Source organism: Gopherus flavomarginatus, chromosome 22 (genome assembly GCF_025201925.1).
Source record: "Gopherus flavomarginatus isolate rGopFla2 chromosome 22, rGopFla2.mat.asm, whole genome shotgun sequence".
Lineage (NCBI taxonomy): Eukaryota > Metazoa > Chordata > Testudines > Testudinidae > Gopherus > Gopherus flavomarginatus.
The window spans coordinates 9,761,564-9,786,286 of NC_066638.1; the positions used below are offsets into that span (position 1 = coordinate 9,761,564).

At 41.7% G+C, this 24,723-nt stretch overlaps 1 protein-coding gene across 1 annotated transcript; it reads left to right on the plus strand.

Annotated features, from left to right (window-relative positions):
• Nucleotides 1-10,453: 10,453 nt before the first annotated feature.
• Nucleotides 10,454-19,963, plus strand: PDIK1L (PDLIM1 interacting kinase 1 like). Its single transcript, XM_050931970.1, has 3 exons — nucleotides 10,454-10,525; nucleotides 13,071-13,372; nucleotides 15,994-19,963. The coding sequence occupies exons 2-3, from the start codon at nucleotides 13,088-13,090 to the stop codon at nucleotides 16,732-16,734; spliced, it is 1,026 nt and encodes a 341-aa protein (XP_050787927.1). The 5' UTR covers nucleotides 10,454-10,525; nucleotides 13,071-13,087; the 3' UTR covers nucleotides 16,735-19,963.
• Nucleotides 19,964-24,723: the final 4,760 nt, after the last annotated feature.

Below are 24,723 nucleotides of genomic sequence, written 5' to 3' on the forward strand. Positions count from 1 at the left end.
TACTGCATGAAGAGGGACCACATACTGATTAACAACTCGTAGATCCTGTACAAAGCGCCAACGAACAGGGTCTCCGTCCTTTTGAGGAGGCTTTTTGACAGGCAGTATAGGGGTGTTACAGGGAGTGCGCTGAGGGCGGACTAGCTTTTGTGCAATGAATCCCTCGATAATGGGGCGGATGCCCTCCCGGGCTTCCAGCGACAGGGGGTATTGAGGGACTGACGGGGGGGTTAAGGAAGGCTTCACCTGAATCCTTACGGGCTCTGCCGAAAGGAGCAGGCCAACATCAGTGTCAGAAATTCCCCAGAGGGTTGAAGGCAAGTCAGTGAGGTCAGGGGAGAGAGAGGGGGGTGTTTCCCAATTACCCTGAGTAGGGGCCGAATCTCCTAACACTGTCATCAATAATCCTACCCCTTCAGGAGTGCAGGTTAAAGTAGCCTCAAGCTTACAGAGTAAATCCCTGCCCATCAAAGGGATCGGACAAGCTGGGGAAAAAAGAAAACGGTGAGGAAAACATTTATCAGCATAAACAACATTCAAAGGCAAAGTGAGTTCCAGAGACTGTGGGTTGCCCTCCACCCCAGTCGCAGTTTTGACCTCAGAGGATAGCCAGGGAGAGGGGGCATGATTTAAAAGAGAGAAAGTAGCCCCAGTATCAATGAGGAAAGAGACAGGCAGTCCCTGGACTGAAAGGGTTAAACGAGGCTCTTTGCTGGGAGGGGAGAAAGTGAGAAAGGAGCCGGCTAAAGACATTAAGGAAATAAGACCATCACATTGTTTGCCTTCGCCCCCGGGGTACCGTCATTGAGGAGGCTGAGTTTGCTGTGGCTGCTGCTGTTTCCCGTAGTTGATCCAGGCCTGGGGAATGGGCTGAGCTGGTGGTGCAGGGGTGTATTCCTCACTTGTGTAAGCATCTGCGGATGCAACCAGACCCTCTGGGCGTCCCCAGGGGCATTCACGTTTAAAGTGACCGGGCTGTCCGCACTGAAAACAATTTCCTGATGGCTGGGGTCGCCAGGACCCTCTTCCCCGAGCACCCTGGAATCCCCTGCCACGGCCACGGCCTTTGCCTCGAACACCGCCGTGAAAAGCTAAAGCCATCAGCTTATATTCTTCCTTTTTCTCTTTCTTTTTACTACTTTCCCTTTCTTTCTCCCAGGCAAAATCAGCTACGTCCAACACTGAAGTGACTGACTCACCTCCCCAACCAGGGCGAAACTTTAAGAAGTAATCCCTTACAGGGGGCATCGACTGATTCACAAAAAATGAAATAAGAGTAGGGTGGTCTGCTTCTCTCTCAGGATCCATCTGAGTGAACATTCGGGCCCCCTCCAATAGCCTCGACCAGAACTTTCTGGGCGGCTCATCAGATTCCTGCCGAATCTGCATGAACTTAGCCTGATTAGGCGAGCGGCGAGCCATTTCCTTGAGTCTCTCTAACAATCGCTCTCGATCTGTTCGCAGCTGAGTCAGCCTTGGCTGAGTCCAGTCTAGGGGATTCCAGCCAGCGGCCAGATCCCGCCTATCCATCCAAGTACGATTAACTGCATTGCTATCTCCCCATGTCCTTTCTGCCATCCACAATCTACTACGTTCCTCTCCGGTCAAAACTCTACTTAACAACTGATCCACATCCGTATAAGTAGGATTATAACTTAAAAACAATCTTTCTAGAAGTTCTATGATCTTTCGGGGATTTTCCCCAAAAGACCCTGACAACTGTCCCCACTCTTTCAAGTCCCATTCTAGCCATCCTTTATATTCCACAATATTAGCATGTTGTAACCGTCCATCATTGCCCATATAAGGTTGATCGTGCACCTGTAAAGGCATCTCTCTAACTATACTTTTATTACTCGCAAGAGATTTGACGGGGACATCCTCTGGGCTATCCTCGGGGGGGGGCATGCACCCTGCCGTACCTGCTTGGACATTAGCCTAGTAACCACTCCTCCCGAGGTTTGCCCCTCCATTTCCTCCTCATCCTTCTGCAGAAATTCCAATCTGGTATCCTGCAGATTCCCCTCTGCTACAAGGAGAGAGTCCCCCTGCGGAGGAATAGGGGCAGGTGCAGAGGGGACCAGCTGACGAGTCAAAACACGCCGTGGTCTACACCCTTCATCGAAATAACCTGGAGGGGGTTCACTCTCGGGAGAGTACCTGACTGCCATAATTTTTAAAGATTTCCACAGCTCTGCTGCTGTGTCCCAACAAAACCAGTAACATAACTGTCCCGGATGGTCTTTTTCGATCTGGCTCTTTACTCCTCTTAAGGCAGCCTGTTCGAAAGAGCCATACGAAGGCCACCTCATCTCCGGGTCGGCCAATACCGCGGTATACCCAGTCCAATTCCTTACACATAGTGTGTACAACTTCTTCCTAGACATTCCTGTCTGTACTGGGAGTTTCCCTTCGTTCCATAACTTATTTACAATCCCCAACGGACTCTCAAGAGGCACGCTAGTCCCTTGACCCATGGTGTCTGACAGGAGCCCTCCAACTGGCGTTTACCCTGCTGTCCAATACACGACCCCTCAATATTGAATTGGCTGGGAGAAATCTCCTGTGGCGCCTTGCCAATTCATATATGAGTGGTCTGACCACTGGACAGAGGTACCGCACCAGAAGGAATCCCGGACAAGCCCCCAAATTGTTAGGTAATAAAGCAAGTCCTCACTCACCTCTCCAGCACCCGAGTTCGTGCGGAGTTGGTATGGGGCACACAATTCTGTCAGAGACCAGACACCAATGCGTTGATCAACGGGCTCACACTACCCTTAGCTCTCAAAGCTTTAGATTAAGTGTGGCCCCTTTATTAGGGGTGAGCATCAATATTTATACACAGAAGTAAACAAAGTGATTAACAAAAGATAATGGTCATGCATAATCAATCAAGATTTTACAGGAAAAGCAAGTTTAACAAGTAAATGCATAGAGATAAAGGCTAATGGCTACTTGAGAAAGGGGGTGTCATGAGTAGTTTGCAGGTCAGTGCTTTGTTCGATAAAGGGTTCAGAAAGGATTATGCAGAGACGGCCAGTCTGGGTGTGTTTTGGCTCCCCAAAGTTCACCAAAAGTTTAGACCCAACATTTATATATATACAGCTATGCAAAAACAAAGCAGTGTAAAAAAAAAATGTTAAGGAAAAGAAAATGTGTATGTATCTATTTGTCTGTGTATGTAAAGTTCTAAGAATCTAAACCAACACATCTGGTTTGTAAAACTACTGTTTTGTAGGTGTAAGATAAATTGATTTTGTTTTTGTTTTTAATGCCACTAAAAATTCATTTGACTCTTTGATTCAAAGTTGCAAAACTGACAGACCTTTTTGCAAGACACAGGTAATTAGTGTTGTTTGGCTTTGGGATTTAGCATTTAACCCTTAAGGGGTAACTTGATTCTTTACAAAAATTAAAATGTTTTTAAATAAAGACCAAGTCATGGCTGCAATAGGGCAGTCAGAATCAGGAGAATAGGCAGAGATTCTGGAGTCTTTTTGTTTGTTTGGTTTGTTTTTTTTGTAACAATAGCAGATAAGAGCTGTAATGACAGAATAAGAAGTTAACAGTGACCCTCTGAAGCAACAGCAGAGGTGAGGTGCACAAAACAAAAAGAAGCAATGTTAAAAACACTGAGCCTTAAAATGACTATGTGTAATCAGACTGTCACTTTAATAAAAGTACATGAAAACTCTGTAAAAACAAAACAAAGTTATACCTTATGTAAAAATTAATATGGCTAATGTTTTTGAAAAGTTATAGTATAGAAAGAATGTGCATTTTCCGTAGGACATGTGCAGCGTATATTGTAGAAAGGGATGTAAAAAAAAATGCAAATGAAACATGCTGCTGAATTAAAATCCTATTAGGGCTCCAAAAAGAGCCGCAATAGGCTGTGTTTTCTTTTTCAGATCCCTGTGTGTTAAAACAGAGTCTCTGAGCTCTGCTGATGGCTTTGAATCCAAAAGCCTAGCCTGTGTTGATGCAAATTACCTAACTGATAAAGAAAGGTGAAAACTGCCAGCACAAATGAAGCTGCAAATAAAGAACATACCTGGTCAGCAAACAAACTGCCTACATAAAAGGCATGGTATAACAAGATACCTTTAATTAATTTGATGCTAATGTTACTGTTAATATTAAACATTAAAATAACTTTAATGTTAGTGAGTACCCCTGTAACAACTTGTAGTGTGTATGATTTTTGGAAAAATCCTTTAAAGTAATATGGTAATGATGCTTCTCAGCTATTACCTGTGAATAAACTTAAAGCTTAACACAGCAGGGAAAACATTACAAACTTGGTCTGCTATATAAGAGGCAAAACTTGAGGTACACCACCTCATGAATTTAATAACAAAACAGTGAAATAATTTTTGCATAACCCTTAAAATGTAGAAGCCATTAAAACCTGGCCTGCCTTAAAAAAAAAAACAAAAAAAACAAAACAAAAAAAAAACCACAGGAAAATATGGGGGTAATTCCTCTGTTTTGCCTGCAGTCAGGAAGGGTATTTGTAAAAGAATGAAATCTTTAAGCAATAATCAATGCCACCCCAAAAGGGGTAGAAAACTGTTCTTTTTGTCTTTCAGATAATCCAAAGTACTGTATAATGGACTATGTGTATGTGTTAATTCTTGGGGAAAAGTGTTTAAAAAGTGCTAGCAACCCACCAGAAGACAAATGTAAATGTAATGTAAGTACTGTGTTTACCAATAATCACATTTACTATTTGCCACAACAACAACAACAAAAGAGTCTCCGCTTACTGTAAGCACTGATTTAGCTGAGTTCTCTATCAACCTTGGCATTAAATGGCAAACAGTTACCAATCATCTGTTAAAAGGTAAAAAGGTAACATGGCTCCTAAAAAAAAAAAAAAATAAAAACAAAAATGTGGAAAACTGAACTGTTCATATTATACACGCAAATGGGGACATGTTAAAAATTGCCACTGCATAAAAGCATAACAGCTTACCATTGGTATAACATTTTCTGGATGGTCTCCCACAACTACTGGCATACTAATATTACTACCCTAATTGTTTTTGGTTTTACATTGTATGTGTTTAATTGAAATGTTTAAAATGTGCTGGTGGATAAAACAAATGTATGTAAAGCTAAAGCCACAGGCCCAAATCACCTCCCAGTATTTTCTATTACGTGGACTAAATAAGAAGTGACACTGGCGATTAATAATCTTAGTGTCAAAAGGGGGATATGTAGGAGCAGGATTTTATAATATCCCATAAGAATTAAAGTATAATTTGATTTCATCCTGCTAGTCACTATTTTTAAATAGCAGAAAGAAATGACCCCCTGGGACTATAGGATTCTGTTTTCCCATATGCATTACAAATTGGGCCCTCTCTAACTCTTTGTTTTAAGATTTAGGTAGTAAGAGACAGGATTCTCTATTGTGTCTGTGTTAAGTAAATTAGAGAAACATTGAAGGCCTGGGTCTCAATGTAAATTGTCTTAGTTATCAATTGTAAAACTTAGCAAGGTTTAATTTGCAATGCTTTTTTTGTTCTATATAAAATACTACTGTTTGTATTCTCAAATCTATTTGTGTGAATGAGGAATGTATGCATCAGGAAAAGATAAGGTGTGAAGGCCATTGTTACAGCCAGAGTCAAGGGACGGCTGTTAAACTGTCTGGCATCTCAGAGTGGATACATGCTTCGCAGTATAAGAATGCACCGACCCCAGTGAACCAATCACCACCTCAGGACCACGCAGAGTCAATTTCTTTGACTCCAGAAGAAGACGTAGAGGAACAGCCTGCAATACCTTACAATCTACGCTCTCGTAAGGGTTGCCAGAAGCAGATGACTACATAAAGCAAGGCCCAAGAAGAAGCAGTAGTGAGCCAAGCGCCTGCTGCCTGGTGGACATAAAACTGTGAGTGCAGTTCCCTCAGCTGAGGTTGTCAGAACCAGAAGGGCCTTGCCTCCAACATGCAGCTCTGGTAGCGCCTGTTCCTCGGCTGCTGGTATCTTAAGGTCTGGGGTGCACACAATGACAATTCTTTTATCCAGCAGCAAGTGTGGATAGCTCAGATCCTTATTATTTCTAAATGCTGGGTCTGCAGCCACATCCCAGCCCACTCTCAAACTGGTGTTCCTGTCCTGGCTATCCCACTCAATTCCCCAGACCTCACTGGAGGACCTTGTCTGTTTAACACAATATGGAACAGTAATGACACCTGGGAAGAGGCTATTGGCAGTTCCTTTACCCCACTTGGGGGAGCAATACACCAGGCAAAAAGGCTCCTAAGTAGTTAAATAATGGCAAATAAAACCAGAGAAAGTTTAAGAGCCCTGGCCAAGGAAACAGAGGCGATCGGACAGGTGGCCCTCCAGAACCGTCAGGCATTGGACATAGTGCTCACGGCCAAAGGAGGGACCTGTGCTCTCACTGGAAAACAATGTTGTATGTTTATACAATACCAATAAGGTAATAGATCGCTACAGCCACTTAGAACAAATCGCATATCTTCCTCATGAAGAGCTGAGTTCTTTATGGAAGTGGCTAAGTAACCTGTTCAATTTCTCTGGCATAGGAAACTGGTTGTTTCAGGGAGCCCTAACTATCCTGTTTGAAATCTTAGTGATTTTTGTATGCTTTCAGTTAATCTGTTGTATCCAGAATTGTGTCACCCAGATGGCTGCCCCAAAACAGAGTGCTAATATGATGATTTTGAATATCACTGATGAACAAAAAGATAAGAAACGGTTAATTTGTGGAACCCAGTAATTGTTGGTCATGGCGTGCGCTTGACCAAAAGGAGGGATTGTGAAAGTAGAATGAATTATATTGTGAAAATAGAAAGGATTAAAGAAATGCTGTCTGTACCTTTAAGAAAAACTGTTGGAATGCTGCAATCCAGGTGTCAGGAATACAGACATTCACATAGAACAATTGCACCATTTAAGGGCAATTGGTGAAGTATTAGCCTCAGATCCATAAAGAGTTAGTAAGGAAGTAGGATATGCATGCTGTGCCCCAGGTGAATTTTACAGTTTTGCTTTCTTTGTTCCTTTGTCTGATTCCCGCTCTTTTATCTGTATAAATAAGACTGTTTTGGCCTTGCATGGCCGCTCACATATTCTGAATGTTATTGGCAGAGCGCTGTGCTAATAAAACAGAGTGGTCTGACAAATTGTGAGTCCTGATTCTAACTTTGACAGGCCTCATCCTCCCTGATTGAACTGACCTCGTTATCTCTAGCTTGCTTGCTAGCATATATATACCTGCCCCTGGATATTTCCACTACATGCATCTGAAGAAATGGGTATTCACCCACGAAAGCTCATGCTCCAAAACGTCTGTTAGTCTATAAGGTGCCACAGGATTCTTTGCTGCTTTTACATATGAATAGGATGAATATATTCAGTAGATCATAACCTTTGCAAAGACAGGTTACATGGCATATCTAGCATAAAGCATATTCCAGTTATGTCATATTTACACTCATAAGCATATTTCCATAAACATATAGAGTGCAACATCACAGCTTTGTTATACTCTTTTTTTCAGGAAGAGTCCAAAAGGACTGAAGGTCTTGGAAACAAATAGAAGATACACTGGGACTGAAGTTCAAATTAGTCCAACCTGGGAAAACCTGCTGGCTTTCTCACGAGCGATCCTTGGCTGTTGTCTTAAAATTACTGCAACCATTATTACTGGCTTTGGAAAGTATCTACCAAGAAAGGTCCAATCTAAGTAGCAAGGCTAGGCTGGTGGACTACTTTTGTTACTAAGTTCAGAAAAGACTATCGCCATTCTCTCTTTTTTAAGTCTACTGTTGAAACCACTTGGGTCATAAAAGCAGCAAAGAATCCTGTGGCACCTTATAGACTAACAGACGTTTTGGAGCATGAGCTTTCGTGGGTGAATACCCACTTCCTCAGATGCATGAGGCACTACCAGCATGCATCTGAGGAAGTGGGTATTCACCCACGAAAGCTCATGCTCCAAAACGTCTGTTAGTCTATAAGGTGCCACAGGATTCTTTGCTGCTTTTACAGATCCAGACTAACACGGCTACCCTCTGATACTTGGGTCATAAACAATGTCATCCAGACATCTGCTACAACAATAGTAGATCTTTGTCCAGCAATAGAAGCTACCCTTGGCTCAATCAGTGATATCCATTGAAAACGTACTGGAAGAAGCAAAGACTTCAGTTCATAAGTTGACTAATGAAGGTACTTATATTGATTCCTTAAGTGAAGAGGACCAAAAGTATTTGTTAAGCCAGGTGAAAAAATACACAGACTTGATTCTTACAAATCTACAATAGCGATTTCTGGATTCTACTCAACCTCCACGTAACTTTTACAGATGCCTGTCTTATAAAACACCTATAGTTGATTGGAGTGAGGCACTACCAGTAATGGGGCTGCTATGTGATCAGAATAGAGAATTTTGAACACAGAGTGGAATATCATATGATGAACAAATGAAGATTTAACTTCAACCATTTCTTCTTTAAAAAGCAACAAATAGTCCTGTGGCACCTAAAAGACTAACAGATGTATTGGAGCATAAGCTTTCATGGGTGAATACCCACTTCGTCAGACGCATCATCACTAGTAGTTCGACCCGATCTTTGTGCTATGTTTCCTGGGATGAAAGAAGTAGGAATTCATCTCTTGCTACTCCCAGTCACAACAGCTACAGTTGACGTGTTCTTTTTCCTCATTGAATAGAATTTTGTATTCTGTAAGAAGTTGCTTTCTGCCTGATCATGAGCATATCATGAAGGACAGGAAGTAACAGACACAGAAGACACCGAAGAGTTGTGCAAAATTACAACAAAAAACCAAGAAGGTTTTAGTGTTTCATAGTAGCCAACTTTAATTTCTGTGATGATTTTAAAACATTAGTTAAATCTAATAAAATGGTCATTAAACATTTTTCAGTTTTTACTATGCTGCTATACAGCCTACCTTCGTCCTCACGGTCTCAACCCTCATTGGCCCTTGCTCCCCCCTAATTTCAATTCCTGGGGGAAACACTGGTGCAGCCCCATTCCTGGGGAGAGGCAGGCTTTTGAGAAGCCTCAGATCTGGGCACTTCCACTCTGACTGTTTTTCACAGGCAGGTGCTGGAGAATATTAATGAGGGGTGTAATGAACGCTGATCCCTGCCTGCAAGCCATGTGAGAGTGTTCTAATGAAGCCTGATACCTAACTGTCTTGTGCTATAAAGTCCAGGGGCACTGAACGTTAACCCATTCTGAGATGCGTGCGGTGGTGCTTTTTCTCCTACATTGATCTGGGAGGTATAAGGAAGATGGGACCTCGGCTGCCTGCCACCATCGGTTCTGAACTGTATGTCTTGCAGGTGACATAGTCAGTAAGTGTGTCTTCCTGCTTCCCAGCAGGGAAAAATGCAGACAGTGCCCCTTTAAGGGAAGATACCAATAACCCTGCATCCTCTCGAGAAGAGGGGGGAAGGATCTTACCAAATGATTGCTTCCTTCAATATGCTTGCAGCCCCCTAAAAGGCATGTCCCCATCACACAGTGACAAGGCATAACAAAAGGTGCAATCCTCTTCCCTGCATGGCAAACAATAAGCTGCAGTCTAAAAGGGCTGCCTTTTCTTTTTAAAAAGGCAAAATAATAGGATTTATTTTTTAAAATGGCAAAGATCTAATTGCAGAAGAGAAAAATGAGAAATACATAAAAAATCAGCAGGAAAATCAGCATCTATGAGTGAAAGACACGGTAGGTGTTTGCACAGGGGACGGCAGCAAGCAGGGGGCAGCAGCATCCCCTTGGTGAAGTGGGCTGGGAAGGGCTTGGGATGAAGGGTACAGCCTATGCAATTCAAAGCATTACTTCTTAACCGGAACAGAGGTGCAGGTTGGATTTGCAACCGGGCTGGGTGTTGATAATATATAGAGAGGGAGACTGCGTGATTTCCTCAACCCCCTCGCCCAATCTCTATGACAGCTGTGCTAAGTGGTGTATATTATCCCCTCCCATTTGATCTGCATCCATGGCACATCATCCCCTCTCCCTCCTTCCTTGCATCCTAACGTGAGCTGCACGAACGCCATATCCACCTCTCGCAAACCAACTCCCCCCAGTCAGGGGCCTTAAGGGGTGCATCCTCGTCTCCCCTAGTCCCTAGGCTGCTCTGGGAGCTGCACCAGTGGTGCATCCCTCCTACCACCCCCCGCATCCCTCCCGACACCGATGCATGGAACTGGGGGAACGAGGCGTGATATTCAGCTCCATGCTGCAACCAGAGGCGCGAGCTCCGCGGGAAAGCCCCGCCCAGCGCCCATCCGGCCCAGCCAATGAGAAGCGGCGGCGCGCGCCACAAAGAAGGCGAGGGGGCTCGCCCGCCGCTTCAGCCAATGGGGAAGCGGCAAGGGCAGGGCGCGTGCGGGAGCCGCGTCCAGGCTGCGGCGGGAGCGCGCGGAGGGGGGTGTGTCGGCGCCCAAAGTGTGAGGGGAAGGGAACCCTATAATGGCGGCCGGGCGGCGGGAGCGCGGCGGCGCTGAGGTAACCGCGAGGCGGCCGGCAGGGGAGGGCGGCTGTCCGGTGCGGCGCAGCGAAGGGCAGGCGGCGGCCGAGCGGGCCCGGGGCCTGCAGCAGGGGCTGAGGGGGAGGAGCGCCTGACAGGCGGCCTGAGCAACGCGGCCTCCTGTGGCGGGGGGAGCGGGCAGCCCGAGTCCCACGCTGTCAGGGTGGAAGGGCTCAGGGAGGGGTGGGGGGGCTGAGGCTCAGGAGGGGGCACCTGAGGTGGGAGGAGGGGCTCTGGGGTGAGGCCTCACCTGCCCTGTAGGGGAACGAAAGGGGCTGGTGCCCTGCTTGGGGCTCTGGGGTCTAATTTCCTGCTGCTTCTCCCCTCCCCCCTCCTCCCAGGAATCTTAGGCCAGCGCTGGTTTTGCTGGAGGTCTCCAGGGAGCACCAGAGCACGGGGGGGGGGGGGAGGGAGTGTGGAGCAGAGAGAGTTTCCCACCCTGTCATTTTTCCAGTACTTGAGTTACATGTTGATGAAACACATGGGCTCGAAACACCAGCGTAAAAATCATTTAACCTGTCAGTCAATCAGGATACCCTTCCTTTACCTGTCTGATGCTCTCTAGCCATCTGGGTAGAGAATATGTGAAATTTGATATTATGAAACTTGGGGGGGGGGCGGGGAGGAGGAAGCTTTTTACAAAAAAAGCCAAACAATTAATTTCCAGGGCCTACTCCTATATCCTAAAGACCCCCCCCCCCCCAAAAAAAAAAGTACACGATTGGGTGTTTCCTTTGTGGGTCAGCTTTAACCATGTGTTCCTGCTAGCCTCATCTGTGATGGTTGACTGGGTTAGCACCTATTTAGAATGTCTCTTCTGGGGTGTTAGGTTAGATTATAACATAGGCTGTAATGATATTTGGGAATGTTCTGATGCCATGTGAGAGGAGGGACTTGTCGAATCTGGAAATGGCCTTTTTTTTTTTTTTGAGGGCAGTGGGAAAGACAGGTGACAGTCTTGATATTTATTTAGCACTGGGAGTGCTTCTGGTACAGTGTACAGTAAACTTATGTTTAAAAGGTAAATTGTGCTCCATGCTCTGTTTGAGCCTGAGATGACCATGGCTGGGAAATATGTGACTTTCCTTCACAATTACATTCATTTTGTTGGGTTTTCTAATATCAGAATTTGATACCGTTTTTGTGTGCATGTACCTTCCTTTGCGTGTTTTCTAGTTACTTTACCTTAGCATTTAGGCTGCACTATTCTCCATCTGCTTATAACATGATGTTATAGGAGTAGGCTAAATAAATATTACTATCTGAATCTCACATTGTAGTGGCATTTCTGTGGGGAATTTATAGATTTACATTTAAATCATTCAAGAGCGTAAACTCACATAACAAACATGTTGCTGCCAAGTCTCCATATCTTGGCACTGATATGGTCATGACACACATGATATTTGTAATTTATTTTGTGCTGCGAACCTTGTAGATACTTGAAAGTTGCCTGATAATAGACGGTTGCTTCAGAGAAGTAGTCCTTAGTGCATGTTTTACTGCAGTAAATATACTTACTGTGTCACTAACTTTTAAAGATTATTTTATTTCTAATAATCTACCTTGCTATTTTGCCATTTAGTCCATTTATTTTCTTTTTGCAAATCACTCTGCTTGGCCAAACGCCTGGCCAAAGTTTTTCTGTCTGTAATTAGTGTCCCTTTCTGGTTGGCTTGCATTAGTGCGATGCTGTTGTATTTTTGGGTGTGTAATCTTGCAAGGAAGATCTTGGGTATATTCCCGTGTTTGTTTGTTTTAAAATATGAACATACAAATTTTAGTCCAGCCTCTTTCCTTTCTTAATAAAACTAGAATTTGACTGTAGAGTGTCTTTTCTAAAAAAAATCTTTCCCTATTTAAACTGTCCTTTCATAATAAACTGTTTGTTCAGATTGTATTTAAAATTAAAATACATCTCAAAGTACTCCTTTTGCCTCGGTACCAGAAAATCGTTTAATAATTAAACTAAAACAGAAAATGCTTACCCATGCTATATGTGACTTTCTACTTAATGCAGTTTGAAACAATGTATAAAATCCCCTAAGTATGGGCTTCAGCCAGGACCTTCGCTGGAAAAATGCTATAATATATGGGGGAAGAAAGCTCAGTACTCCACTGCAATTGTACGCAGGGTTAGAGTAAAAGATGTTGAGAATAAGCAGTCGAGAGAGGTATGTGACAGTTCTATCCTGACCTAATACAAGCGAAAGATGATGATGTTGTACCTGAACTGAGAATGTTTTATGATAAAGGCCAGTTAAAATGATAACACTTGTATATAGTATATATATTTGAAAATTCTTCTTAGTCATGGTTTTACTAAACAAGGTTCAGGCTTCTTCATATTGGTGACATCTGAATGTAATGGCTCATTGCAATCTGATTTATATTTGATGAATGAAAATACTGATGATTTTAAGCACAGTGATTAGCCCAAACAATACTGATACAAAGAGAGGAAGTGCAGATCAGTCGTCATTGATAGCATTATTAGTCCCTTGTTATTGTTTTTGCCCCCAGAATCCTTGACCTTGAAGATGGTGAGTAGCCAGCCAAAGTACGATCTAATACGGGAGGTTGGTCGTGGTAGTTACGGTGTGGTGTATGAAGCAGTCGTCAGGAAGACCTCTGCGCGGGTTGCAGTGAAAAAAATTCGGTGTCATGCTCCAGAGAATGTGGAACTAGCTCTACGTGAGTTCTGGGCACTGAGCAGTATCAAGAGCCAGCATCCAAATGTTATCCATCTGGAGGAGTGCATCTTACAGAAAGATGGTATGGTGCAGAAGATGTCACATGGTTCCAGTTCTTCCCTTTATGTACAGGTACATGAGCCTGGGAGGGGGATGGGAGTAATTTATGGGTATCTAACTGAGCTGGAAGAAGTGGGGAAGGTATAGCCAACTTTTTTTTTTATATGCAGTGTAAACAATGCTAAGAGTTCTCTAGAGCTGTTTGAATACAATGGGTTACTAAACAGAATCCTCCGGATTTTTGGATTTATAGCCATGCAACTCCAGCAGACTTAAGGAAAGTCACGCAGCTAAAATCCCATATAGCTCTGACAATTTAAGGGAATGAAAACAAAACACAATCCAGATACACACCGTTGCATTTTCTGGGTAAAAGCCCTACAGTGGCTCTAATCATGAATGGACATTTGCTACTTTATTAAGACAGACCTCACACCGATTTCTAAACACCAGCTATCCTCTGAAGCAAAGATGGTTACTTCCTCTTAGGAAGCCATTGCTTAGGATTCTGCCAGTAACCAGGAAGTTCATTACCAGAGTGAAAGAGAGATTTATTTATTTAAAAAGGGGGGGGGGGTGGCAAATAAACCTTGAGAAGGGTAGCAAAGGTGATGAGGCTATGATAGGAATATATCTGAAAAAGTAAATTCACATATTGTATATAAAAGCACTCTTCAGTGTGTGACTGGCACATCCAGTGAATACTTATCAAATGTTTACTTTATTTATATATTTAATGTGGTAACACATGAGATCAATTGTGTGAGCTGATCAGATATGTAATATTCAGACACTTGTTCCTATTTTTTGTGTCCAGTGCAGGCCTTCTTTTTTTAAATATTTATTATAATAGTGTTCAGTCGGGATTTAGGCCCCATTGTGCTGTACAAACCTAGGAAGGCCCCTCACAACTTAGCAGTCTTTTCATTGTCTTTGATTCATTCATTGGACAATGTTAGACATGACTGCTGGGGAAAATTGTGAAAGTGTCTGGCTCACTGTTAAAGGGACCAGTGTTGTTGACATTTAAACTAAGTGAACTAAAGAAACTTTCTATTTTGGATTGATGGAATAAGGATGATCCACAGGGTTCTGCTGGAGTGACAAAGAGCATGGGTTCAAGTTTAATATATTTCTATTTATTATTACTTGTATTGTAGCACGTACAGGCCTCAACCAAATCAGAGCTCCTTTGTGCTAGGTCCAAAACCAGAAAATGATAATACCTGTCCCAGAGAGTTTATAGGTATAGAATTATCTATTGTATTTAGACTTTCAAAGAGGCTTGGGTAACTTTATGGTTAACTTTATAATTATACATGTTAAGAAGGGGGCAGTCAAATATCTTGCCCTGTGCCCTACCCAAAAAATAGAACACTACAGAATTGGCCAGATGCAGTATGCAAGTAGTGAAGGGGAGTGCCGCCTTACGAAGCATTTGGGGACAGATACTCAGCTGGTATAAACTGAAGCCAATGGAACTATGACAGTTTAAACTATTTGAGGATCTACCTGTTGGTGTCGTGCCACTGTCAGGGGTAGGATATTGAACTTTGTGGACTAATGGTCTGAACCAAGGTGCTAAATACTAGGAAGACTTGACAGGGATGTATGGAAGAAAAAAATGTACTGCTATGACATATTTCTCTAGAAAGATTCCTCACGACTGCCACAGTTCATCAATTTTGCTGTCATGAGGTGTGGGTAAAATGTGAATATGTAGTTTGAACAGCATTATTTGTATTCCTTGCTCAGTCGCTGCTTCTTGCAACCTTAGGAGCACAGCTATATTAACAATGTCACTTTAAAGCTGCCATGTTTTACACTCACTTTTCAGAAGAAAGAGCCTCAGTGTGTTGATTCAAAAAGTGTTCCTAGACGGCTATATTAGCAGTTGCTTTGATTTTTGAAAATTCTTTCAAAGTAGCCTTAGTCCAGTGTGTATTGGTAGTATTGTTGTATGTTAATAACACACATGGTTTGAAATGCTTAGCTTCCAGAATGTGCTGAAAGCCACCTCACATAAGCTGAAGAAGCAAATGTACCATTGTGTAATTAGGACTAACAAAGCTGATTAGTTGTTTCATTAGTTTTCATATAAATCAGTAAATGGAAATTCCTGCTCAAATATATTCCATGCATCTGGGAAAATAGCTAGTTAATAAGTGATTAAAATAACTTCAACAAAAGCAGAAGCCTGTTAGTTTCTTTCGCTGTTAAGCTATGCATATTGATTGTTCTTCGTTAGAATTTATTCATGGAGATGGAGTGAAAAGTAAGTTTCAGAGTTCCATTGCATAATATTTCATCAGCAGAGGACAAGTAACTCCTTGGCACTGTATCAATGCTACTTGCTGAAACACTGTATTTGGATTAAAGTTGTTAGAGTGGGTGAATCTAGCTTTGCTCTGGCTGGGACACTGCCCAGATGAGAAGATGATACTTAGGTAGCTTTCAAAATACTGTAATCTGCTCATAGCTATAGCATTGGAATTTGAGCTATGTTTTTCAGGCAGAGAATTAGTAGGATTGTCAAATTCATTGACATTTCAAAATTCATTCTATTTTACATGAAATAGATAAGAATGTAACTTCTCTTTCTCTGTTCGTTTCTTATTTTTTCAGTCAGTAGTTCTCTTTCTGTGAATTATGCTTCCTGAACAGGTATGTGAAATCTCTCTTCCTTGTTGCAGCTTGTAGAGACCTCATTAAAAGGAGAAATAGCCTTTGATCCCAGAAGCGCCTATTACCTTTGGTTCGTGATGGATTTCTGTGATGGAGGAGATATGAATGAGTACCTGCTATCGCGAAAGCCCAGTCGCAAGACCAACACCAGTTTCATGCTTCAACTCAGCAGTGCCCTGGCTTTCCTTCACAAAAATCAGATTATCCATCGTGATCTCAAACCTGACAACATTCTGATCTCACAAAGCAGAATGGATGCTAGTGACTTGGAACCCACTCTGAAAGTAGCTGATTTTGGGTTAAGTAAGGTATGTTCAGCTTCAGGACAGAACCCTGAAGAGCCTGTCAACGTAAATAAATGTTTCCTTTCAACAGCATGTGGGACCGACTTCTATATGGCCCCTGAAGTCTGGGAAGGACATTACACTGCAAAAGCAGACATTTTTGCATTGGGGATTATAATTTGGGCAATGTTAGAAAGGATCACCTTCATAGACACTGAGACTAAGAAAGAACTTTTGGGGAGCTATGTGAAGCAAGGGACAGAGATTGTGCCAGTTGGGGAGGCACTTCTAGAAAACCCCAAAATGGAACTTCTCATCCCTGTAAAGAAAAAATCTATGAATGCCCATATGAAGCAGCTGATTAAGGAAATGCTGGCTGCCAACCCACAAGACCGTCCTGATGCTTTTGAACTAGAACTCAGATTAGTCAAAATTGCTTTTAAAGACAGCAACTGGGACACGTGACCTCAAATACTCAAACCTCTCAACAGAGCTGCTTCTGTTTTTTAACAATGGGGCAGCCTTTTGTGGCAGCAAAAAAAAACAAAAGAAGCATGAACTGAGAACTTCAGGGTTTAGTTTTTACCAACTGAATTTCTTTTGATTTGCATACATTAAAGTAAACTTGAATTGGCCATTTTGTTATAAATACATTTATATGTATATTACTCAAGTGTGGAGGTAAAGATGGTTTATATAAGTTGGCCAAGAAAATTCATGAGTTAAGATGTTCTTGCTTTCCAGAAATATGTTATGGAATATTGCAGACATTCCAGTTTCCTATCACAGTATTAGGAACTCCCGTGGAAGAGGAGGTTTGCATGCTGGTAATGCAAATCCTTGTGCTTTGTAAAGTAAATCTATGTGTATATATTTATGTATATGTGAGTGACTGAGGATGTGAGGTTGCATTCCATACAGAGAAAATGCCACTTTTGTTTAAATTATTTGGTGTGAATCTGGATGATTGGGAACTGTGAGGAAAATAAACGAAAAGCATACTTCCCTCCCCGCTCCCAAATTAATTGGTTTTTTTTACATTTTTATTTTTATAGCCTATGAACATTAACAAAAAAGGGCCTGAAACTTGACTTTGCAGACAAAAATGCAATGCAAGGGAATCAGAATATTTAAAGGTGCTGAGATGTTTCTTAGCTGAGCACTTACCACCTAGTAAGTTTGTAGCTGAGGGAGTCAAATTACAGATTTATGCAATCATGTGCTAGCTTGTTTGTTAGATCATTAATTATTCAATTTTATTTTGATAACCAAATACTCTAACACCTGAGGCTACAGCTTCCTAACTTGCCTGCACTTGTGCATCTGTAATCCAGTAGCAACTACAGCACTTTCGGGATGGTTATTTTATGAACTTGGTTTATGAAAATGTAGATACTTAATAGAGGAATGCAGCAGATAAAATAGTATTCTAAGACTCTTCCCCCTCCCAAAAGAGACTGAAACACAATTTTTCTTTGTCCTTTTGTTTGTTACCCAGATCTGTTAGTCACTTGCTCTTCCTTTTTTTCATGGCATTGATGCAGTTATGTCACTTAACGTGATCGTGCTGTGGGGCTGATTTAATTAAATGGTGAGCATCTCCATTTTCAAATGTTGGAGAGAAGTCCTAAAATTTAATGTGTGAATGAAATATCGCAGCTTCAGTTGAACCTTTTATGTGGAAAACTTTAACAAATCCTTGCATTGTTTTGCTACATATTAAGAGGTAGTGTTTTATTCCTTTCGATTTTCTTTTTAATCCTGGATGGTAAATCTAAAAGTTTTGAAATAGTACAAGGCTTTTAACCCATCTCCACAAGAACTGATTCATATGTTAATGGAGAACTTCCATGAAGTGTGCATATTCAGGTAGACTAAAACAGCTTTGCAATAGTGTCATGAATGCTCACTAGCTCAGGTTCATGATCTTACTTGCTTACCCTTTAAATTGATCATAATTGGGGGAGGAGACCTGAGACTAAACTTACTCACCCAAATGTCATGTCTAATGGTGAGTAAAATCCTAAAGTTGCAGTGGGCTTGTAAACAACTTTTTTTTTTTTTTACAAAACCAAGTTCATGAAATTTTGAAAACTTTCAAAATGAAAAACACTTCTTGTTTGGGTTTAAACAGTCCCCTGGAGTGCTTGCAATCCAAACATTGCACCCTAGTGCTGCTGTGTGAACATCAGAAAGTGAAACTCACCAGTCAGTGTATACTGTCCCCATGAATGAAGTGAAGTGAACACTTTTACCACAAGTGAAAAGTACAGTTTGTCCCTCAAACAAAAAGGAAGGGACTATGAAGCAGGGTTATTGGTCACTTTACTAAACTTCTAGGAATTTGTAAGAGCCAATTGTATTCTGTCCTTGCACAGTGTAGGGTGATGAACAGATTAACAGGGAGCAAGGACCCTGAATTTTATTTTTGATTCACTCTGTCACCATAGGCAAGTTATTTAACTTCTGTGTCTCTCAAGTGAGTATACTTCCACGTTTCAAAAGTGTATTGTATGGCTTATTGGTTCTAAAGCATTTGGAAATCTGAAGATGCTATAGAAATGCAAGGTGGCAATAGATTTCAAGAAAAGATATACTGTCATGTTGAGATGTTGATAGAACACATTGGGCCAGAACCTTAGCTGGTATAAATTGGCATAGATTACAATAGTGCTTTGCTGATTTATGCCAACTGAAAATTGGCCCCAGTCATCTTGAGCAGGCTTATAGTGATATCAGTCTTTCTTGCATGTGACTTTGTCTATAAAGGTAAGGTTGGGAGTTAAACTTTGTAATTAATAAATGGAACTTATTGGAAGTCATTTGTTCATTCTGTTAATGTTTTTATAAGTTGAATCAGTACACCAAAAGCCCCAGATTGCCTTTAAAGACAAGGGCACAGTGCAAGGAGGAAGGTAAAACTGACTGTGTATGCAGTGTTACTGTACAATGTATTGGTAACATTTCGACATTGAAAAGTTGATGCTTTTTTGAGGGTTATGTAAGAGGAAAGATCATGCCCTGCCAGAACTACAAACTCTTGAAGATTTTAAAAATATCAAAATATCAAAGCAGGGATACTAGTTTGTTCACTAATGTACCCGAAAATGTTAGTCTGTCTTGGATTAATATTTAGCACTTACCTTCTTTGTGAATCAGTTAATCTCCTCTGAAGAGTTTCAAAGGATAACCATGAACCTGCTTCTTAACTTCAGTTGAGAAATTAATTTAAAGCGATAGTTAATGGATCATAAAGTAGAACTGTTGATTTCCCAAAGTGTTTCTTTGCACTAATTGCCACTTTAAAGGCTGAGGGTACCTATAAGACCCTCGCATGGTGCTTAGCCTAGTGGTAGTGGTGAAGCTGAGTGTTTCAGTGGTGAACACTGAATGATAGTCCTTGAGGTCTGTGGTTTTTGTGGGATTGTTAGTTTGTTTTTTTATTATTATTATTATTTATTATTGGATCTTTGTAAAACCTTTGATAAATCAAACTATTGTAGCAGCTACAAAGTAATTCACCAGCATGACACAAAGGTCAAGATATTCATCAGCACTTCAGAAAGAAAAGACTTTCTAATCTTTCTTTAAAATTGTAAAATATATTTTATGAAGAATTTATAAAGGGAGAAAATTATTGTGTAATTTATTAAGTTCATGACTGTTTTGAAATAAAATCTGAATTTAAATGAAACCTTTGGAGACTGTAGAGAAACTTTCTTCCTAGTCAGTGTCATTGGGTTATATATTTAATCGTCACTTAAACTAGAGACTTCTTTATCTGTTCAGTCACTTGCTTGCCTGGAAAGGACTATTGAATACTATCAGTTTCTTAGTATGTCAGTTTGTTAAATAAATTTAATGCTTTTATGAAAGGTGCTAGATTGATGTCTTTTGAACCCTGAAGTCTCTTCTCCATTCTTGGCAGAACTCATTTTTTTATTCGTTTTTGATAACTTTGACAGATAATCAGTTTAAAAATAAACTTTTTTTTTTAAATTTTCACAGCTGTGGGAAGTTATGGAGGGTCAGACAATAGACATTGAGATTCAAAAAGTTAAAGCTTTATAACTTTTAAAACACAAATTGTCAAGATCATGTGTCAAAATATACAAAACACTCTAGTAACTTCTTGAGCAAGATTTTTCTTTCTTTGCCTATCTGTAAATTTTTTGTTGAAAAAAATATTTTTTTCATGGGTTTGTAGGTGTATGGTGAAATTGACGTCTACCAACATTTACTGATTCAAAATCTAATCCTTCCAAGCCTATCTCTATTCATGGAAGATGAATAGCATCAATAGTAACAAGTTTTCTTTTGGTTTCCCATCAGTGTGCCACAAATCTGACAGCGGGGACTGATGAGACATGAAGATCAACAGCTAATTTTCTTACCAATAGAAATGGGCCATGTCCATTTGGTCCCTGTTCTCTGCTGAGGCTGTTAATGAGGGTCTAAGTCATGGTGGTCTTATGCACAAGTTTTCTTACCATTAAGAATTTACAATGTTAAATATATTAAAAAAAAATTAATTGGGGGCGGGGGAGGGGTTACACTCAGAGGCTTGCTGTGTGAAAGGGATCACTAATTCAAAAGTTTGAGAACCATGCATTAGAATGACCTTTGTACTGTTAACTTATGCTCAAATACACACCAATGGGAGGTTCATCCTAGGGGCATGTCTGTGTTGTGCACTGGAATAGTCAGGCTTATTCCAGAACGATGCTACGCACTATTTGGAATGTGTGTGGAAATTGTCACCAGCCCAGCAATGATGTCTTGCAACATTAGCCTCACTGCAAAGGATTGGAGGGAAGCATTAAAGAAAGGTGCTAACTGACACTTCTCCTTTCTCAGGCATAGCATGTGTGCACTGCAGAATGCCTAGATATGACCTTATTGTTTGAACTAATCTGGTTTTAAGTTGGAGCTGGAAAAAAGCCTCCCCAATCAGAGGGCAGCATCAGTTGCTTAGACAGATACTGGAGCCTGTTAGATGTAATTGACTCTTTTTTAGGGGAGGCATGTGAAATGACACTGACTCCTTAGCACACTGGAGTCCTTGGCTAGGGCTTCTAAGCACTACAGTAATGCTAATAATTATGATAAATCTTCATTGTGATGAGTGGAAATATTATAAAAATACTTTCCATGATTAATTTAAAAAAAAGTATGAGTGTTCCAGACTGAGTGGATAGTACAACTAGGGTGAGAGGAGTAATGTGTAGAATAGCAAAAGCTGTAAACTTTATAAATTCTATTTCCTTGTCTTCTGACTCCCCTGTCCGTCCACCAAAGAAATCTTTCATCTTTGCCAATGCACCTCAGTCCTGACCTGGGATCCCCCATCTATCCCAGTGGAGAAAATGGACCAGGTTCCCAGCAGTGAAAGACTTGTGTGCTAAAATCAATAAGCGAACAAATTCCTCCCCCTGCTCCTTAAAGTATACATTTTTTGCTACAGGATGAAACTGCTTGATTAAATACAAGGCAAAACTAAATTCCTGTTCCACCAATGAAATAGAAAATGTTTTTACTAAACCTACATCAATTCCAAATATGTATTACAGGTTAACGTTTTTAAAACTGAAAATAATTTGAGTGATGGAACTCTCTGGCCCAGTAGTTAGATGCATTGAAGGCCACATTTTTGGTAAGTTAATACAACTACTTTATTTCAGTCATTTTGCATTGTGTTAAACTGTAATCTGAGCTTGCTCATACTGTACGTATTGGCAGGGCGTTTCTCTTTGGTACTGGGGTTGTGAACTTTACTTGTTTTTTGTTTTTGCTTTCTGTGTTCATTTAAATAATGCTCGTCTCTGTGCATCGGCCAATCAGGGCTCCTTCCTAAACTGCAGTGTAATGATAGACGGTTCTTTTGTGGTTTAGATAAAATCCTGTCTGAGCAAACCTACAGTAATTATGCCCCGCCCCTTGGAACATTGCCCTCTCGTTTAAAGTGCTGCACTTTTTTCCTTCTCAACATTGACTGTTTGTGCAAGCTCAAATGAACCTTGTAATAACAATCTGCATATGAACTTGGGAGGCTTTTGTGTACTGTTTTTCTTTCCTATCAAGGATTGGTGTTCATGATTCTTTTATGCTTGTGTGCGCTAATTAAATGTCTTTCTAAACTGCTACTGGAGAGCTGTAAGAGAGGAGAAAAGGGTAATGAACTTCTACTAGAATACAAAGGATACTGCTTCAAGGTAAACTCGCAAAAGATGTTTAAACACAAACCATTTTAACAGGGCCCCACAGCTTGCAGGAGACACTGCCAAGTAACGTGCTGTGCCTCATTTTCAGTCATGGGGTGAGCAGCTGATGCAAGGTGCTGGTTATTATAGGTACAGTTCCCACTAGTTATCAAAGAGGGATTTGTTTCACCCCCATATTGGATGCCACAAAATGCCTCTGTCTGACCTATCTGGTGAATATTTATGAAAATGCATTAGAATAATAATACCCAGCTCTTACAGTGCTTTCCATCCGTAGATCTCCAAAGTGCTCTATGAATGAGATCAATATCATTATCCTCATTTTAGAGATGGGTAAAGTGAAGTACTGAGGTGAAGAGACTTGTCTAAAATCATCCAGCTGGCCAGTGGTAGAGACAGGAATAAGACCATTGGTCTTCAGAGTCCCCGTGCAGTGCTCTGTCCGCTAGGCTGCAGTGCATCCGATTGGCTAGGAAACTGCTGACTAAAACAGAAGATAACTGTAAGGAATATTATTCATGACAAATAGTTGTGCCAATTCTAATATTTACTCAGTACGACTAACATGTTCTGTTAGCTGTAACTTGGAATTTTCAAATGTCCCACTGAGTAATATTGAGCATGGCCACGAGGTGGCACATTATAACCATGATTTTTGCCAGAGCCTCCTTGGGTTTTGAATTGCCTCATATTAGTGTTGATGGTGTTGATATCTAGCTCGTACCTAGCACTTTTCATCAGTTAAAGTATGTTTATTTTACTGAAGAGAGATTTTAAAAACCCCATTAAATTTACAAAAATAGAAACGCTGGGGGCAGGCAGAGAACTTAAGTTTTTGTTTTCAGTGAGAGCCTGGAGACTGAAATTTTCTGTACAGCAGCGTAAGCTTTCCCCCAGGCCACTCCACTTATGTCCCTCCATGTGCCACAGAAAGTTTCTGGGGGAGTCAAGGTAGCATATTCAGTCTATGGCCTCTCTGCTGTTACTGCCACAATGTTCCCACCTGTGATGGTGGCTTATTGATGTGCAGTGGCGTCTCCAGACACCCGCGTTCCAAGCATGTGCCTGGGGGGGCAAGTCGGAAGGGGTGCCCTGCTGGTGCGTGTGAGGGCGGCAGGCAGCCTTCAGCGGCTTGCCTGCGGGAGGTCCTGTGGATTCGGTGGCAATTCGGCGGTGGGTACACCAAATCCGCGGGACTGGTGGACCTCCTGCAGGCAAGCTGCCGAAGCATCAACTTCCTGGACACCATGACCAGCTTCAGCAGTGGAACGCTACAGCCAACTACATACAGGAAACCCCCTCCTCACCTCACGTACCTTCACAGATCCAGTAACCACTCCAAGCACACCAAGAAATCTGTTATCTACAGCCAGCACTCACATACTATAAAAAAGGCTCTGAGGAGAAAGTATTAAGGTGTACATGCCAGACACTTAAAACTGCCATTACTGAACAAGGACACCACCCAAGAAGTAGATCATAGTATGGAATGGATCCCTCTAAATACCTCAAGATAACCTCATATACCCTTAGTTGTTACCTACCACCCCACACTGGAATCCATACAAGGTATCACAATTGCAACTCCTGGAAAGAAATTTCTCAAACCAAGCTCATCATCAGAATCAAGCTCCACAAGATTGGGACTCACCAACTCAAAGTGGCAGCAGAGCCTGCCATAACAGATGCAAAGCTTGCTGATGTATCTCCACTGCCCTGAAGATCAATTCTCTTCCTCTCGCCTGCCCCCCCCCCCCCCGCGCACACACCTTTCAAGTTCCATGGGACCTATGCATGCCTTTCACATCATGTGATGTACCTCATCCAGTGCACTAAATGCCCCAATAACAACTGTGTGTGAAACCAACCCGTATGCTCTTGAATGAACTCACACAGAAAAATAAGAGCAAAACCACCCTATCTTCTATGGGCAAAGATTTTTCACCAAATGATCACTCCATATCTAACCTCAGTCCACATTCTCAAAGGAAACCAGCACAACATCTTCAAAAGATGAGCTTAGGGAAAGAGGCGGGGCAGAAGCTAGGCTGCTGCTGGCAGAGGCTGCCATGGAAGTCGCAGCAGCCTGCAGCATCGAGCTTCTCTGACCCCACAGGAGAGAGCGGGTGGGGGCAGAGAAGGCCGGGCCTGGGGCCATTGTAAATCCAGTATTGTCACATAGGCGGCGAGTTCCATACCCAGGTGGTGCTCAGGCACCAGCAATATTCAGAGC

Bases quoted from the DNA above. Each gene is read 5' to 3' on its own strand.
- PDIK1L (XM_050931970.1), top strand. From the start codon at position 13,088: ATGGTGAGTAGCCAGCCAAAGTACGATCTAATACGGGAGGTTGGTCGT. The intron at 13,373-15,993 runs GTACATGAGCCT...TCCTTGTTGCAG, and splicing joins GTTCTTCCCTTTATGTACAG to CTTGTAGAGACCTCATTAAA.